This window comes from Callorhinus ursinus, unplaced genomic scaffold (assembly GCF_003265705.2).
Source record: "Callorhinus ursinus isolate GAN/ISIS: 27379988/994484 unplaced genomic scaffold, GSC_fseal_2.0 scaffold10, whole genome shotgun sequence".
NCBI lineage: Eukaryota > Metazoa > Chordata > Mammalia > Carnivora > Otariidae > Callorhinus > Callorhinus ursinus.
The window spans coordinates 19,785,612-19,801,423 of NW_027397072.1; the positions used below are offsets into that span (position 1 = coordinate 19,785,612).

General features: G+C 43.0%; 1 protein-coding gene across 9 annotated transcripts in view; it reads left to right on the forward strand.

The window, feature by feature from the left end:
• FAM228B (family with sequence similarity 228 member B) overlaps nt 1-14,835 on the forward strand; it is a 52,961-nt gene extending 38,126 nt beyond the window's left edge. For 6 of the 9 annotated variants that reach the window (XM_073897055.1, XM_025867817.2, XM_073897056.1 and 3 more), the window contains 5 exons: nt 4,412-4,499; nt 4,593-4,749; nt 8,949-9,056; nt 11,395-11,570; nt 14,566-14,835. In XM_073897055.1, coding sequence (XP_073753156.1) covers nt 4,412-4,499; nt 4,593-4,749; nt 8,949-9,056; nt 11,395-11,570; nt 14,566-14,609 — 573 coding nt within the window. In that variant the 3' untranslated portion in view covers nt 14,610-14,835. The remainder of the gene's footprint in view (nt 1-4,411; nt 4,500-4,592; nt 4,750-8,948; nt 9,057-11,394; nt 11,571-14,565) is intronic. The other 3 variants (XM_025867820.2, XM_025867819.2, XM_025867824.2) reach the window with 3 other exon arrangements.
• Nucleotides 14,836-15,812: the final 977 nt, after the last annotated feature.

The window sequence follows — 15,812 nt, forward strand, 5'->3', positions numbered from 1 at the left end:
GGGGGAGGCGCGGGGGGGTAGAGAGAGAGAGAAAGAGAGAATATCTTAATCAGGTTCCACGCCCAGCATGGAGCCGCATGCAGGGCTCAATCTCCTGACCCTGAGATCATGGCCTGAACTGAAGTCGAGTTAGACGCTTAACCTACTGAGCCACCCAGGTGCCCCCCAAATTTTTTTTTTAAGATTTTATTTATGGGCGCCTGGGTGGCTCAGATGGTTGAGCGTCTGCCTTCGGCTCAGGTCATGATCCCAGGGTCCTGGGATCGAGTCCCGCGTCAGGCTCCCTGCTCCTTGGGAGCCTGCTTCTCCCTCTGCTTCTCTCTCTCTCTCTCCTTCTCTGTCTCTCATGAATAAATAAATAAAATCTTTAAAAAAAAAAAGATTTTATTTATTTATTTGAGAGAGAGAGGAGAGACACAGAGCACAAGAGGGAGGAGGGTCAGAGGGAGAAGCAGACTCCCCACCGAGCAGGGAGCCCTATGAGGGACTCAGTCATGGGACTCCAGGATCATGACCTGAGCCGAAGGCAGTCACGCAATCAACTGAGCCATCCAGGTGCCCCCCTAATCCCAAATCTATTTTTAGGTAAAGAATTAAAAAACCACTCACAGAGGCTCCTGGGTGGCTCAGTCGGTTAAGCATCTGCCTTGAGCTTAGGTCATGATCTCAAGGTCCTGGGATGGAGCCCTGTGTGGGGCTCCCTGCTCAGTGGGGAGTCTGCCTCTCCCCTTCCTCTGCCTCCTTCCCCCTGCTCATGTTCTGTCTCTCTCCTGCTCTCAAATAAATAAAATCTTAAAAAAAAAAAACCCTCACAGTTTCATTACACAGAGTGAACTTACTAACATTTTTCTGTATATTCTTCTAGATAGTCAAGACTTGCTTTCTATATGTGGTGTATATACACATTTTTATTTTACAAATTGGTGTAACACACATTATGTTTTATAATCTGCATTTTTTTCCTCAATAGTTCTATGATTTGCTTCTTTCTTTGTCAATAAATGTAAATACATAATTTTAATCATTGCATAGTGTTCTGTTAATAACAGCTGGGGTGCCTGGGTGGCTCAGTCGGTTAGGCCTCTGACTCTTGATTTCTTTTTCTTTTTCTTTTTTTTGTTTTATTTATTTGACAGAGACAGTGAGTGAGGGAACACAAGCAGGGGGAGTGGGAGAGGGAGAAGCAGACTTCTGACTGAGCAGGGAGCCCGATGCGGGGCTCGATCCCAGGACCGCGGGATCGTGACCTGAGCCGAAGGCAGATGCTTAATGACTGAGCCACCCAGGCGCCCCTCTAAAATAATAAATCTTAAAAAAAAAAAAAAAAAATTACTTGCACTGAGGGCTTAACCAAATGTTAGGACTTTTTTTTTTTTTTTCATCTTCACTGCTACCACGTGATATAATTCGCAGATGAGGCAAGTGAGACACAAATTGGTTAAGTTACCTTTCCAGAGGGGTGCTTCTCCCGCTCCCACTCCCTCTGCTTGGGTTCCTCCTCTCGCTTTGTCTCTCTGTCAAATAAATAAAATCTTTGTTTAAAAAAAAATAGTTACTTTTCCAGAGCCCCACAGCTGTAAATAGCAGAACATAGATGTGTTTCTAACTATATATGGTATCTTGCTATACTATCATTTTTTTTAACATATTCCCTACTGTGAACATCTAGATGATTTTTGACCTGTTGCTGTTACAAATGACATTATGATGAACTTCCCTGTAACTGTTTATTTCATAAGGTTTTCCTTAGGTAAGTTGCTAGAAGTAGAATTGCTGAGTTAAAGGTTGTGCATTATTTTGATTTATATTGCCAAATTGTCCTCCAGGATGACTGTATAAATTTGTACCCCACCAGAGAGTCCATTTTCCCACACTTTTGCTAATAGTGGATATTATTAAACAAAATCCTTGAGTCATAGATATTTTAAACGGCTGGCGTTTGCAGACAAATCGGGTTTTTTACTTGTTTTGCCAAATTGTGTGTGTTATCGTCCGTGTTTTAATAGTTGAAAATTAAACTGACATGATACATGATAGAGCCTTAGATAAACTAGCTAGTAACCTAACTAGTAAGGGGCAGAACTGGGATTTGAAACCAGATCTTTTTTTTTTTTTAAAGATTTTATTTATTTGAGAGAGAGAGAATGAGAGATAGCACGAGAGGGAAGAGGGTCAGAGGGAGAAGCAGACTGCCTGCTGAGCAAGGAGCCCAATGTGGGACTCGATCCCGGGACTCCAGGATCATGACCTGAGCCGAAGGCAGTCGCTTAATGAACTGAGCCACCCAGGCGCCCTTTATCTTTTATTTTTTAATTTTTTATTGTTATGTTAATCACCATACATTACATCATTAGTTCTTGATGTAGTGTTCCATGATTCATTGTTTGTGCATGACACCCAGTGCTCCACGCAGACTGTGCCCTCTTTAATACCCATCACCAGGCTAACCCATCCCCCTACCCTCCTCCCCTCTAGAACCCTCAGTTTGTTTTTCAGAGTCCATCGTTTCTCATGGTTCGTCTCCCCCTCCGACTTACTCCCCTTCATTCTTCCCCTCCTGCTATCTTCTTTTTCTTTTTTCCTAACATATGTTGCATTATTTGTTTCAGAAGTACAGATCTGTGATTCCACAGTCTTGCACAATTCACAGCGCTCACCATAGCACATACCCTACCCAATGTCTATCACCCGGCCACCCCATCCCTCCCACCCCCCACCACTCCAGCAACCCTCAGTTTGTTTCCTGAGATTAAGAATTCCTCATATCAGTGAGGTCATATGATACATGTCTTTCTCTGACTTATTTCACTTAGCATAACACCCTCCAGTTCCATCCACGTCATTGCAAATGGCAAGATCTCATTCCTTTTGATGGCTGCATAATATTCCATTGTGTATATATACCACATCTTCTTTATCCATTCATCTGTCGATGGACATTTTTTTTTTTTTTTAATTTACTTTATTTGGGGTGCCTGGGTGGCTCATTCGTTAAGCATCTGCCTTCAGCTCAGGTCATGATCCCAGGGTCCTGGGATCGAGCCCCGCATCGGATTCCCTGCTCAGCGGGAAGCCTGCTTCTCCCTCTCCCACTCCCCCTGCTTGTGTTCCCTCTCTCGCTGTGTCTCTCTCTGTCAAATAAATAAATTCTAACACACACACACACACACACACACACACACACACACACACACACACACACGATTTACTTTATTTGAGGGCGCCTGGGTGGCTCAGTTGGTTAAGCGACTGCCTTCGGCTCAGGTCATGATCCTGGAGTCCCGGGATCGAGTCCCGCATCGGGCTTCCTGCTCAGCAGGGAGTCTGCTTCTCCCTCTGACCCTCTTCCCTCTCGTGCTTTCTATCTCTCGTTCTCTCTCTCTCTCAAATAAATAAATAAAATTTTTAAAAAAAAAATTTGAATTTTGGAAAAACACCATCATTTTTTTATTTATTTTATTTTATTTTATTTATTTGAGAGAAAGAGTGAGAGAGAGAGCACAAGAGGGGGTAGGGTCAGAGGGAGGAGCAGACTCCCCGCTGAGCAGGGAGCCTGATGCGGGACTCGATCCCGGGACTCCGGGATCATGACCTGAGCCGAAGGCAGTCGCTTAACCAACTGAGCCACCCAGGCGCCCTGGAAAAACACCATCATGAGTGTGACAGCTTCCCAATGCTCTTAGACTCTTCTGATGAGAGGGGTAATGATTTTAATAAATGTGATTATAGTATAATGAAATGTATTAACATTTGGAAGTTCTCACAAAACTCAGTGATACAATTTTTTCTAAATAATCAACCCATAACATAGATAAAAGATCCATTCAAAGTTAAAGATTGACCAATTGATTTTTTTTTTTAAATATTTTATTTATTTATTTGACAGAGAGAGACACAGTGAGAGAGGGAACACAAGCAGGGGGAGTGGGAGAGGGAGAAGCAGGCTTCCCGCGGAGCAGGGAGCCCGATGTGGGGCTCAATCGCAGGACCCTGGGATCCTGACCTGAGCCAAAGGCAGATGCTTGTGGACTGAACCACTCAGGTGCCCCAGACCAATGGGTTTTAATGTAGTTGAGTTTGAATAATTTATTGATACAGTTTTAGATTGCACATCATAACCTTTAAGAAACTACCACTTACTGAGTTTGGGTAGAGTGTCTAAGAAAAATATCCATAGTGATATGAAAAAGCCATTAAAACAAGAGCTAACCATGACTGGAGGGCCTTGCTAAGAGATGTATCGGAGTGCCCTCATTTCTTTGTAGGGTGTTAAATATATATAATGGTTACACTGAAGTAGTTTGTAAATACTATATTCTTGATTCTTCTGGCCTAAGAGTCATACATAGATGCTTAAGATAGACTGAAAAAGACCTGCAATCCTGTCCTCAAAGACATGCTTTTCTTGTAGGTTACCATTCCACCATTTCGTGACCCTTTGAAAAAGGCACAATATGACAAAGATGATGAAAAAAGAACTCTTCTTCAGTGTGAGACTGGTACTCAGTGCCTATTGTTATGTGATTTCATAACCCAAGAGCAATGGGAGTTGCATTTAAGGGTGCTAATCTAGGTTACTAATCTTCTTGCAGGCAAAATATATACAATGAAAGAATTCAAAGAGATTGAAAAGGCCAAACTGCATTCCAGATTCCCAAGAATTTCTAATTCAAGGCACTTTATGACTCCAAATGAGTGGCTTAAGCTGCCTACAACCTACATAGAAAGTGAATTTTGTAAAAGGAGCAGGTAATGGTTAATATAATAGAAATTATGGAACCTTTTGGAATGTGAAAACTCATGAGACAGTGGTATAAATTTTGTCATAATTCTGATTTTTTTAAAAAATTCATTTTTCAATTAAAAATCTGTAATCTTTGTTCCTGTTTTTGATGTTTCTTTTTTCTTGGACACTTTCAAGATTTTCTCTTTGCTTTTCAATAGCTAGATTATGATGTGTCTAGGTGTTTTGTTTTTTGTTTTCCCCTTTCTGTTTATCCTGCTTAGGGTTCTCTGAGATTCTTGTATCTGTGGTTTGATATCTTTCATTATTTTTTTTGGAAAATAGGCCATTATCACTTCAAATATTTCTTATGCCCTATTTTTCTTTTCTTTCTGAGACTCCAGTTGTTATTATTATTTTAAGGATTTTTATTTATTTGACAGAGAGATAGCGAGAGCAGGAACACAAGCAGGGGGAGTGGGAGAGGGAGAAGCAGGCTTCCGCTGAGCAGGGAGCCCGATGTGGGGCTTGATCCCAGGACCCTGGGATCATGACCTGAGCCGAAGGCAGACGCTTGACTGAGCCACTCAGGTGCCCCCTGAGACTCCAATTATATGTATGTTAGACCATTTGATTGTCTCATAGCTCTGTAGCTCTTAGTTTGTTCTTTTGTGTTTAAAAATTTTTTTTCTACTTATATTTCAGTTGGACAATTTCTACTAACTTATCTTTAGGTTCACTGAGCCTTTCCTCATCTGTGTCCCATCTCTCTCTCTCTCTCTCTCTCTTTTAAGATTTTATTCATTTATTTCTTATTTAGAGAGACAGAGATAGCGACAGAGAGCACAAGCAGGGAGGAGCGGGAGAAGCAGGTTCCCACTGAGCAGGGAGCCTAACGCGGGACTCGATCCCAGGACTCTGAGATCATGACCTGAGCTGAAGGCAGATGCTTAAGTGACTGGAGTCACCCAGGCGCCCCTTTGTCCCATCTCTTGATCAGTCCATCAGAGGAATTCTTTGTCTCTGATGTGATTTTTATTTCCAGCATTTCCATTTGATTTTTTTTCACATAGTTTTCACTTCTGAAATTCTCCCATTTATACAGGTTCACTTTTCCACTAGATACTTTAACATATTAGTCATAGTTATCTTAAATTCTCTGATAGTTCCCTTGCTAGGGTCATTTCTGAATGTGGCTCTATTGATTGCTTTCACTCTTGACAGTGGGTTATTTTTTGTCTTGCCCACCCCCCTGTGTCTTATAATTTTTTATTAAATGCTAGATACTTGAGGTTATTTTGTTTTGCCTTTTTTTTTTGCGTGTTTTGTCATTTTTTTTTTAAGATTTTATTTATTTATTTGAGAGAGAATGAGAGAGAGAGAGCACGAGAGGGAAGAGGGTCAGAGGGCGAAGCAGACTCCCCGCCGAGCAGGGAGCCCGATGTGGGACTCGATCCCGGGACTCCAGGATCATGACCTGAGCCGAAGGCAGTCGCTTAACCAACTGAGCCACCCAGGCGCCCTTGTCATTTTTGATTGAATACCAGGCAATAGAGGTAGAACAGTATAGACTGAGTATGTCTAGAAATAGATATCCTTTTCTTCTGTCAAGCATTAGTGTGGAGAATTGGGTTTATCTAGTCAGAAGTTGAGCTGGGTTTAGGTACTATTATTGCTATTCTTATTTTTAGTGCGCTACAGGCTTCAAATGCCTTTAGTGTTGGGCTGCTGTTACCTTGTGCTTAGGGTGGGGGCTGGCATGCCAGAAGGGTTTTCTCAAGCATTCCTTCTTTCCTTTCAGTTTTTGGCTATTTCCATAAGCCTTTGTCACAGAGGTGTGTGGGGGAGGTGTGGGGTGAGTCTTTCCCATGGCCTTGCTTCATCCCCGGAAGCATACTGCTATTGCTTCTTATTGCTAGGCTCATAGTTGGAGCAGAGGGATTTTTTCTGTTTTTCTTATCCCACCTCAGTGTTAGGCATGCTCTGTGTGCTTGGGCCTCAGGAATAGCACGTTCCTTTCCCTTCTTGTGGCAGCCAAACTCCTGTGTGGTTGTTCTTGGGTGAGTTTCCTGCCCCTCTTCCAATAGTAGCAGATCTCTGCCGGGTATAGGTGTAGGATTCTGGGTCTGAAGTGGTTTGTCTCTCCCTATGCGACGGAGGATTTTTACCTCTGTCCTTGTCCTAATAGCACTGGATCCTTGCCTTGGTCCTGGGTCTACCCCTCTTACTTCGCTGTAGGCAGACAGGTTTTGCCTTTACTTCTCTTCAGAAGCAGTTTATCTTTGCTTGTTGTCCTGGGGGCTGGGGAAGAATTTACTTCCCTCTTCCCAGCAGCTTAAGGCTTTTGCTTTGTAGTACAGATGGATCCAGGGAAATGGGTGGGGATTTGCACTTGTTTACCTGAAGGTCTTGATCTCTTCCAGTGTGTCTTTGCCACTGATGGGGCCTTTCTGTGGTCTTCTGCTCTATACCCAGTCTTTTTTGAGGAAAACAGTGTTTCCAAGACTCTATTAAATGCCACTTTAACACTTTCTCTATGAAATATTTCCATTTGGGGCAACTGGCTGGCTCATTTGGTAGAGCATGTGGCTCTTGATCTCAGGGTTGTGAGTTTGAGCCCCATGTTGGGTGTAGAGATTGCTTAAATCAATCTAAAAAATCTTAAAATATTTCCAATCCACCTCCTTATACTGGTTTGGTCCAGTCCCTCTTTTGTCCCATCACTTGACACAAATAGACTTTTTCACTTATACAGTTTGCAATTGTCTAATTGTGTGTGAAATGAATGAGTGGATGACTAGTCACTGGTTGAGTCTGTGAAACTAGTTTGGAGCGGTTTTGTGAAAAGCCTTCAATGCCAGCTTAAAAATTGGGATTTTATCATGTAGGGAATAGGGAGTCATTGAGGATAGTAATGTTGGAAACTTTAATCTGGCATATGCTGTATATGATAGATTAGAGATAAGATAGGACTGGGAGCTGGAGATCATTGAACTTTTTATAAGGACCTATGTTGTGTTGATAAAAGCCTCGGGATGGTGGCAAAAGGAATGGAAGGGGGAGATTGATGTGATAAAACAAAGGAATTTTAGATTTTGGTGGCCAGATTTGGAAGGCCAGGGAAAAGGAAGAGTCAGAGAGGAATTCAGTTGTTTTTTTGTTTGTTTGTTTTTTTAAAGATTTTTTTATTTGACAGAGTGAGCACAAGTAGGGGGAGCAGCAGAGGCAGAGGGAAAAGCAGACTTCCCGCTGAGCAGGGAGCCCGACGCGGGGCTCGACGCGGGGCTCGATCCCAGGACCCTGGGATCATGACCTGAGCTGAAGGCAGATGCTTAACGACTAAGCCACCCAGGTGCCCCTGGCTTTAGTGTTCTGCACTCTTCCTAGAGATGTCTAGGTATAGATTTCTTTTTGTTTAAGCTACTGGTATATATTGTGCTTCCTGGATCTCTGGGTTCATTTTTTTTTATTATGTTAATCACCACACATTACTCTGTGTTCATTTTTCATCAGTCATGAAAATTCACAGCAATTATCTCTTGATTGCTTTTTCTTCATTCTTTCCATTCTGCTTCTGGGCTCAAATTAGACATATATTAGACCTTATAACTTTTTATTTTTTAGAGGGAGAGAGAAGGGGAGGGGCAAACGGAGAGGGAGAGAAAATCTTTTTTTTTTTTTTTTTAAGATTTATTTATTTTAGAGTGCAGGAGCAGGGGGCAGGGCAGAGGGAGAAAGAGAGGGGAAGCAGACTCCCCACTGAGCAGGGAGCCAGATGCAGGGCTGGATCTCAGGACCAGAGATCATGACCTGAGCTGAAACCAAGAGTCGGATGCTTAACTGACTGAACTACCCAGGCATTCCGGTTTCAGTAATTCTGAAACACTCAAGAATGTATACTAGTTTGAGGGGCGCCTGGGTGGCTCAGTCGTTAAGCGTCTGCCTTCAGCTCAGGTCATGGTCTCAGGGTTCTGGGATTGAGCCCCACATTGGGCTCCCTGCTCAGCGGGAAGCCTGCTTCTCCCTCTCCCACTCCCCCTGCTTGTGTTCCTTCTCTCGCTGTGTCTCTCTCTGTCAAATAAAATTAAAAAAAAAAAGAATGTATACTAGTTTGAAATGGTCTTTTGGACAATATACATAGCAGTCAGTGTATAACAATGATTTCTGTATAAATGTAAGATAGTTTTGTTTTCAAAACATCCTCACACGTGTTATCTTGTTAAAGGTTAAAAGTGAAAATGAATTTTAACGATTGTGGTTTTGATTTGAAACCCTTGACAAGAACTCCTCATCCTGTTGAATCTCAGCAAGAAGAAAAAGCAGTAATTTACAAGTAAGTCTGTTATTCCATAGCTTTGCTTTTTTTCATTAAAGATGCTTGGCTGTGTTTCCACCCCCTGCCATCCTTTTAAGTTGTTGGAATAGTGCTGAGGCATACACCACACTCTTGTGTGACATCAGGCATCTCCCGCCTCTATGTCTGGGTGAGGTGGCAACTTGCCTCAATTTTGTCTGGTTTTAAAGAACAAATTGCTAACATTCAGAAATAACAAGCACAGACAGAAAATAAACTGCTAACAACTCAGAGTTAAAGGTTAGGAGATTTTAAATTGGAATTGGAGCAGTAAAAATGGAATTTTGGACTAGTTTTGGTGGATAGTAGGTACACCCAGTGTGAAGAGATGTTACGAGGAGAGTGGTAGTATATACTATGGTGGGTGTGACAGAGAATCATCTCAATTGCCTAGTTATGGAAATAAAGTAAGAGATTTCTCTATATAGTTACATAACATGTTTATCTGATTAAAACTAACGAGATCCCTCAGATGTTGCTGCAGGGAATGTGAAATGGTGCAGCAACTTTGGAAAATAGTTTGGCAGTTTCTCAAAATGTGAAACTTTAAGTGACCATGTGACCAGCCATTCAACTCCTACCCAGGAGAAATGGAAACATATGTCCACATAAAGACTTAGACATGAGTGATCATGGCAGTATTATTCACAATAGAGCCAAAAAGTGGAAACAACCCAAATATTCATCAGCTGGTGAAGAGATGAAAAAAAAAGTGCCATATCTATACATGGAGTATTATTTGGTGATTAAAAGGAAGAGAAGTACTGATAAATGTTATGAAACAGATGAACTTCCAAACCATTCTCCGTGAAAGAGGACAGTCTCAAAAGACCACATATTGTATGATTCTATTTATAGGAAATGTCCAGAAAGGCAGATCTATAGAGACAGGAAGTAGATTGTTGTTGGGCTAGGCCTAGGGTTGGGAATGGACAGTGATTGTAAATGAGCATGAGGTTTTTAGACTGACACAAATGTTCTAAAATTAGATCATGGTGATGGTTAGACAACTCTATACTAAAAATCATTGATTTCTGCACTTAAAATGGGCGAATTTTATGGTGTGTAAGTACACCTCAGTAAAGCTGTTGATAATAAAAAATATTAAAAAAATAACCTAGTGAAGCATAAGAAAAATGAGCTTGTATGATGTACAATTTTCTGTTCCTAAAAAGCCCCAAAGTAAGCTGCAGCACCCTTTCCTTTTTCTGAATAGGCTCAGAATTTGATGAATAAATTCAGTGTGGCAGAAGCCAGAGGGCTTTTAGAGATACTTGATGCTGCCACGGGCAGCAGAAAGAATGATTAATAACTAATTGTAGAAACAGATGACTATTAGAGATGGAGCTGGACATTGTGGACTTCTCAGTGTACTAGAGGTGTGGTTTAAGAATTGGCTGCTTTTTTTTAAAATTTTATTTTATTATGTTACGTTAATCACCATACATTACATCATTAGTTTTTGATGTAGTGATCCATGATTCATTGTTTGCATATAACACCCAGTGCTCCATTCCCTATTTAATACCCATCACCAGGCTAAGCCATCCCCCCACCCCCTCCCCTTTAGAACCCTCAGTTCGTTTCTCTGTTTTTTGAATGGGAGTTGAAATTGAGGAATGATAGAAGTATTGAAACTAAGCCCTATTCACTTGTTAGCTAAAGGCCTTAAAAGATGGAATGAGTCAGAATCATTCTTGCATCCTAGGTTTCAAAAGAGTAAGTTTCTCTACAATCCCTAACTGCCACAGACTCATGGATCTGTTTGGGTCAGGTTTTAGGAAAATAAACATTTAAATCCTATTTAATTTCTATATATGATATAAAGGGAGGGGTTTGTCCTCAAATATCTCTTCTAGCAGAGAGGGACCCAGATATGAAGGAGAATATTGCATATTAGAGTACCAGAGGCCTATATTTTAGACTAGAGGCTTAAGTCTTTGAGCTCCCCCCCTGGAAGAGAGGTGGAAGATTAGATTCCTGTCTATGAATTAGGGAAACATCCCAGTTATGGCATCAGGGGTGGAGAAAGCATATTTGTCTTTGGCAGTTAGACTTTCCTTGGGAAGATACAATGGACAACTCTGTGAGGCGGTCATTTACTCTGAAAGAGCCTCACTCAGCTGTTTGATTAAGCCACAGAGTGAATGCAAATGAAACTACTACTAAAGCTAGATAATGCTATTTATTTGGGTTTCTTTTTTATAAAAATGTGTAGATTCATATAAAACTCACCAACTTCAAAGTAAAAAAAAAAAAATGCTACAATTGAGTTTGTATTTAAGAGAATACTTTCCTTTCTGGTTCCTTCTTACAGAAACAAAGGATCATCCTTTCTGGAAAAAGAACCTCTATGTTTTCATGAGAGAAAGAGTCCAAGTCTCAAAGAGGCCAACTCTGAAGGTCATTTCGTTGACCCTCAGCAGGAGATAGAAAGGGATGGGGACCAGGAGGCGGTGAGAACTGGGAGAGTCCTATTTTGCCGTACACAAGGTAGCAATTGCTGATACCAAAATCTGAACAGCTGGGAGCTTCTCTGTATGACAGGCTTTCAGGAAGAGAGGAGGCAGTGGACTGCACCGCCTTTACCCCAAACAAAGCGAGGGAGAGAGTAGAAGAAACTGAGAAGCAGCTTCCTTTATTAAGAGGGAATGGAGAGAGTTGCCCTGGGAGTTATTACACATGGATATGCCCTCTGGTGGGTGGGTTATCAGGTTTTCCTACCTCCTTCTTAGGAATGTTAACCCTTCTGTCTCTCATCCATCTCTATCAACTCTACCATTTACCACCTATCACACCCAAGCCAGGCCCCAAATTTTGTACCCCTTAATTCAGCCAAGACAGGCAGAAAATTTTCAAAAGCATCATATACTAAATTCAATGTAGTAAAATTTTAAGAAATAAAAGCCCCCAAATTTAATGTAAAATATATAGAAATATAGGTGTTCACAGAGCACAGATTTCTCATCCTAAGATAACTACAATTAAACTTGGTGGCCATGTGACTGGTCTCGCTTAGTCTACTGCTTCCAGGTCTATGTGCCACTTTTCCCCTTCAGTTCTCTTCTCTACACCCTTGTGTCTCCCAAGGCCAGGTAGAGCCTCTCTTAGGAGTGGATTAGAAATCATTTTCTGGTTAGAAATCAATATGGGAATGGTACATTAGTCCAAATATACAGTCTTTCCATCTTCTTTTCTGTCTCTCCATTTCCCTACTCCTACCTCCAGAGGATAAGGGAGCTACTTTTTTTACTCACTTATTGAAGTTTTATTAAAACTTTATTTTGTAGTTTAACTCCTTTTACCATAATGTTTTAGTATTCTCCCATGTGCTTGCTTGCTTTCTTCCTCAAAAAATTGTTTTAAGATTTTGGTGTCCTGGGTGGCTCAGTTGGTTAAGCATCTGCCTTTGGCTTAGGTCATGATCTCAGGGTCCTGGGATCGAGCCCCGTGTGAGGCTCCCTGCTCAATGGGGAGCCTGCTTTCCCCTGTCCCTCTGCCCCTCCCCACCACTCATGCATGTTCTCTCTCAAATAAAATCTTTAAAAAAATGTGTTTTAAAGATTTTATTTATGGGCGCCTGGGTGGCTCAGTTGGTTGAGCGACTGCCTTCGGCTCGGGTCATGATCCTGGAGTCCCTGGATCGAGTCCCGCATCGGGCTCCCTGCTCGACAGGGAGTCTGCTTCTCACTCTGACCCTCCCCCCATCTCATGTGCTTTCTCTCTCATTCTCTCTCTCTGTCAAATAAATAAATAAAATCTTTAAAAAAAGATTTTATTTATTTGAGAGACTGCGAGAGAGAGCATGAGCTGGAGTAGGGAGAGGGAGAAGCAGACTCCCCACTGAGCAGGGACCCCCCCCCCGACCCCGGACACACACACACACATGGCGCTCGATCTCTGGACCTTGGAATCATGACCTGCGCCAAAGGCAGACACTTAACTGACTGAGCCACCCAGGCATCCCTCTTCCTCAAAATTTTAACAAGCACCTACTCTGAGCCAAGCAGTATTTGAGGGGCATAGTGGTAAACAAAAGAGGTAAATCTCTGATCTTGAGGAGCTTACATTTTGATGGCCAGGGAGAGACAATAAATATGTAATATGTGAGCTAGTAATAAGTGCAGTGAGAAAATAAAACAGGTAAAGTGGGGCAGGGAACTGTGTCAAGAGAACAGGTTTAAATGGATAGCAAGGAGAAAACAAAAACTAAGTCGCTTTATACCGATACCTTACAACTATATGTTATAATGGTGGTATCTTGAATTTAACCAGCCCCAAAAGGATTATTCTTTACTTTTGTATTTGTGTCCCTCTTACTACCAAAAACCTGCTTTGCCTCCAGCTTTCCCCTGGTTCAGGGGAATAGGATTATAAACCTACCAGGACCCCTCGGGACAAAAATCTAGGCGTCACCTTTGATTTCTTGCTTTTCGTCACTTCCCGTGCCTAACAGGTGCCAGCTCTGTCGCCTTTCTAACTTTCCGGTTCCTCGCTACTCTCACCATTTCAGGCCATTGTGATGCTAACTGGTCTTCCTGCTTCTGCGGTTGCCCCAGTATAATCTGTTCTCCATGTAGAAGCTATATTTGAAAAATATTAGATCCGATTTCTCCCCTACTCAAAACCTGTGAATGGCTTCCCTTCACACTTTGGAATTTATTCTAATTCCTTACCATGGTCTAAGTCCCTGGACCATTAGGCACCTGCCTCCCCTCCAGCCTCATCTGCCTTCTCTCCACGTTTGCTACGCTCCAGCCTCATCAGCCTTTTTTTTGTTTTCTGAACATACCAACTTTACTCCTCTCGCAGGCTTTTTGCTTCTGTCACTCCTTCCCCCAGGAGCACTCCTTTTCCAGATTTCTCCGTGTCTCACTCCCTTAGTTCCCCCAGACCTCGGCACCAGTATCTTCTTTGAGAAGCCTTCGCTGACTTCTCTAGTTAAAATAGTCCCCCTCATGCATTCACCTGCCCTCCCTACCCCCTTTACCTGTAAAGAGGCGGGATTCAGAACTCAGATGGAAGGCAGAGTACACGGATGTAGCCTGGTGAATTTTGTGCAGGAATGTTGTTTATTTCTGTTCACTTCATTACTCAAGTGAGAAGGTCGTCTGTCAGCTGACAGGGTGGATGACCAAGATTCAGAGGTTTGAAAAAAGGGAAGAACGGAAGGTAGTATTTTCTAAATCACCATAATCCTAGTGTGGCTCCTGACAGTCTGAAAGCAGGACCATACGGGGTCCCTCAACTCCTATCACACATCAGTGATCTACACCGCCTGTAATAGGGTTGGCTTATCCCCGAATCTCTGTATGTTTTGAATCCAGAGAGAGTGACGAGAGGCTGAGGTCGCTTAGCTCTGGCAGGACAAGGCTTTGTTGGGGGCGGGGAGGGTGTCAGCTCAGCTGGGCTGAGGAACTCTTTCTGCTCTTGTAGGCTCCCTGTTCCTATGTCACACGTCATTCTTCTTTTCTGTCACCTTCAAAAGGTTTTAGCAACCAAGGAGCACACACCCTGATCCTTGATTGGTGAGGGACACAAAAGAAGGCTGTTCCCGAGGACGTCATCTGCCTGCAGGGTTCATTCGGGGTGAGGACCAAGGAAGGCGCTCAAGCACCTGCAATAACCACTTTTTGAGTACAGCGTCTGTATGATAATTAAGAAATCACAGTACCATGTATTGACGGTTATTGCCAATGTATTTTCTGCAGAAGTTAAATATTGCCTAAAACATACAATAAAAATGATAGCTACCTTACTGAGTGCCTATCTCAATTCACTTGATCTTTCCTGAGTCAAGGTAGGTGTGTCCCCTTTGGTCAGGTACCCTTAACATCCACTGCTCGTGTTCTCCCCTCCCCCTTCTGATTTTATTTATTAGAGAGCATGAGCAGGGGGGAGAGGGAGAAGCGGGCTCCCACGGAGCAGGGAGCCCCAGGCGGGGCTCGATCCTAGGACCCTGGGATCATGACCTGAGCTGAAGGCTGACCCTTAACCGACTGAGCTACTCACGCTCCCCTTCCCATGTTTTTCTAACAGTCCTCGGAAAATTTAAGAATTCATTTTGAGTATGATTACCCACTTGCTGATTTTGATTCTGCGTGTCACCCTCTGGCTCGTGTTGAGTCTGACCCCTAGTCAGGGGAAGACACAGTAAGACCTAGAAGGAGAGCAGGATTTTGTTTTCCTTAGACAAAGGGGATGCTAAAAATCACCCCTCTCCTAATCATAGCCCTAGATCATACAGGTAAACTGTACGTTCTCTGTAGTATTAATTTACAAGACGTCAGTTTATTTGAAACAAAACATAGGGTGGTGTTGGATTAGGCAGTTGAAGGCCCCTCGTGTGCGGGCCATCTCCGCCCTGACCTCCCCCACCCTTGACGTCCCTTGCTGGGACAGGAGCTTCCAGGGAAGCGGGGCTCAGGTTTCAGCCCAGTGCTATAGTTCGGTTTTAAAAGGACGCTCCCTTTTCCCTCCCTGCAATCCTGGGTCACCAGTCACCCGCTGGCGGTGGGTTGGCGGGTTAGCCGGCTGGGTAGGGGGTGCCAGGCGCTCCCCCAAGGCGGGAAGTCTGCGGGGGCGGTGAGGGGGAGCAGGGATGGGAGTGGCAGTCAGGGACCCTGGCCGACCCCGCAGCCACACGTGGGGGAGGCATAACCACCCCTTTGGAAACTGAAGCTCCAGGGCGCCAAGGATTTCTGTTTGTTTTACTCAAGGACGGCATGGCAGAGC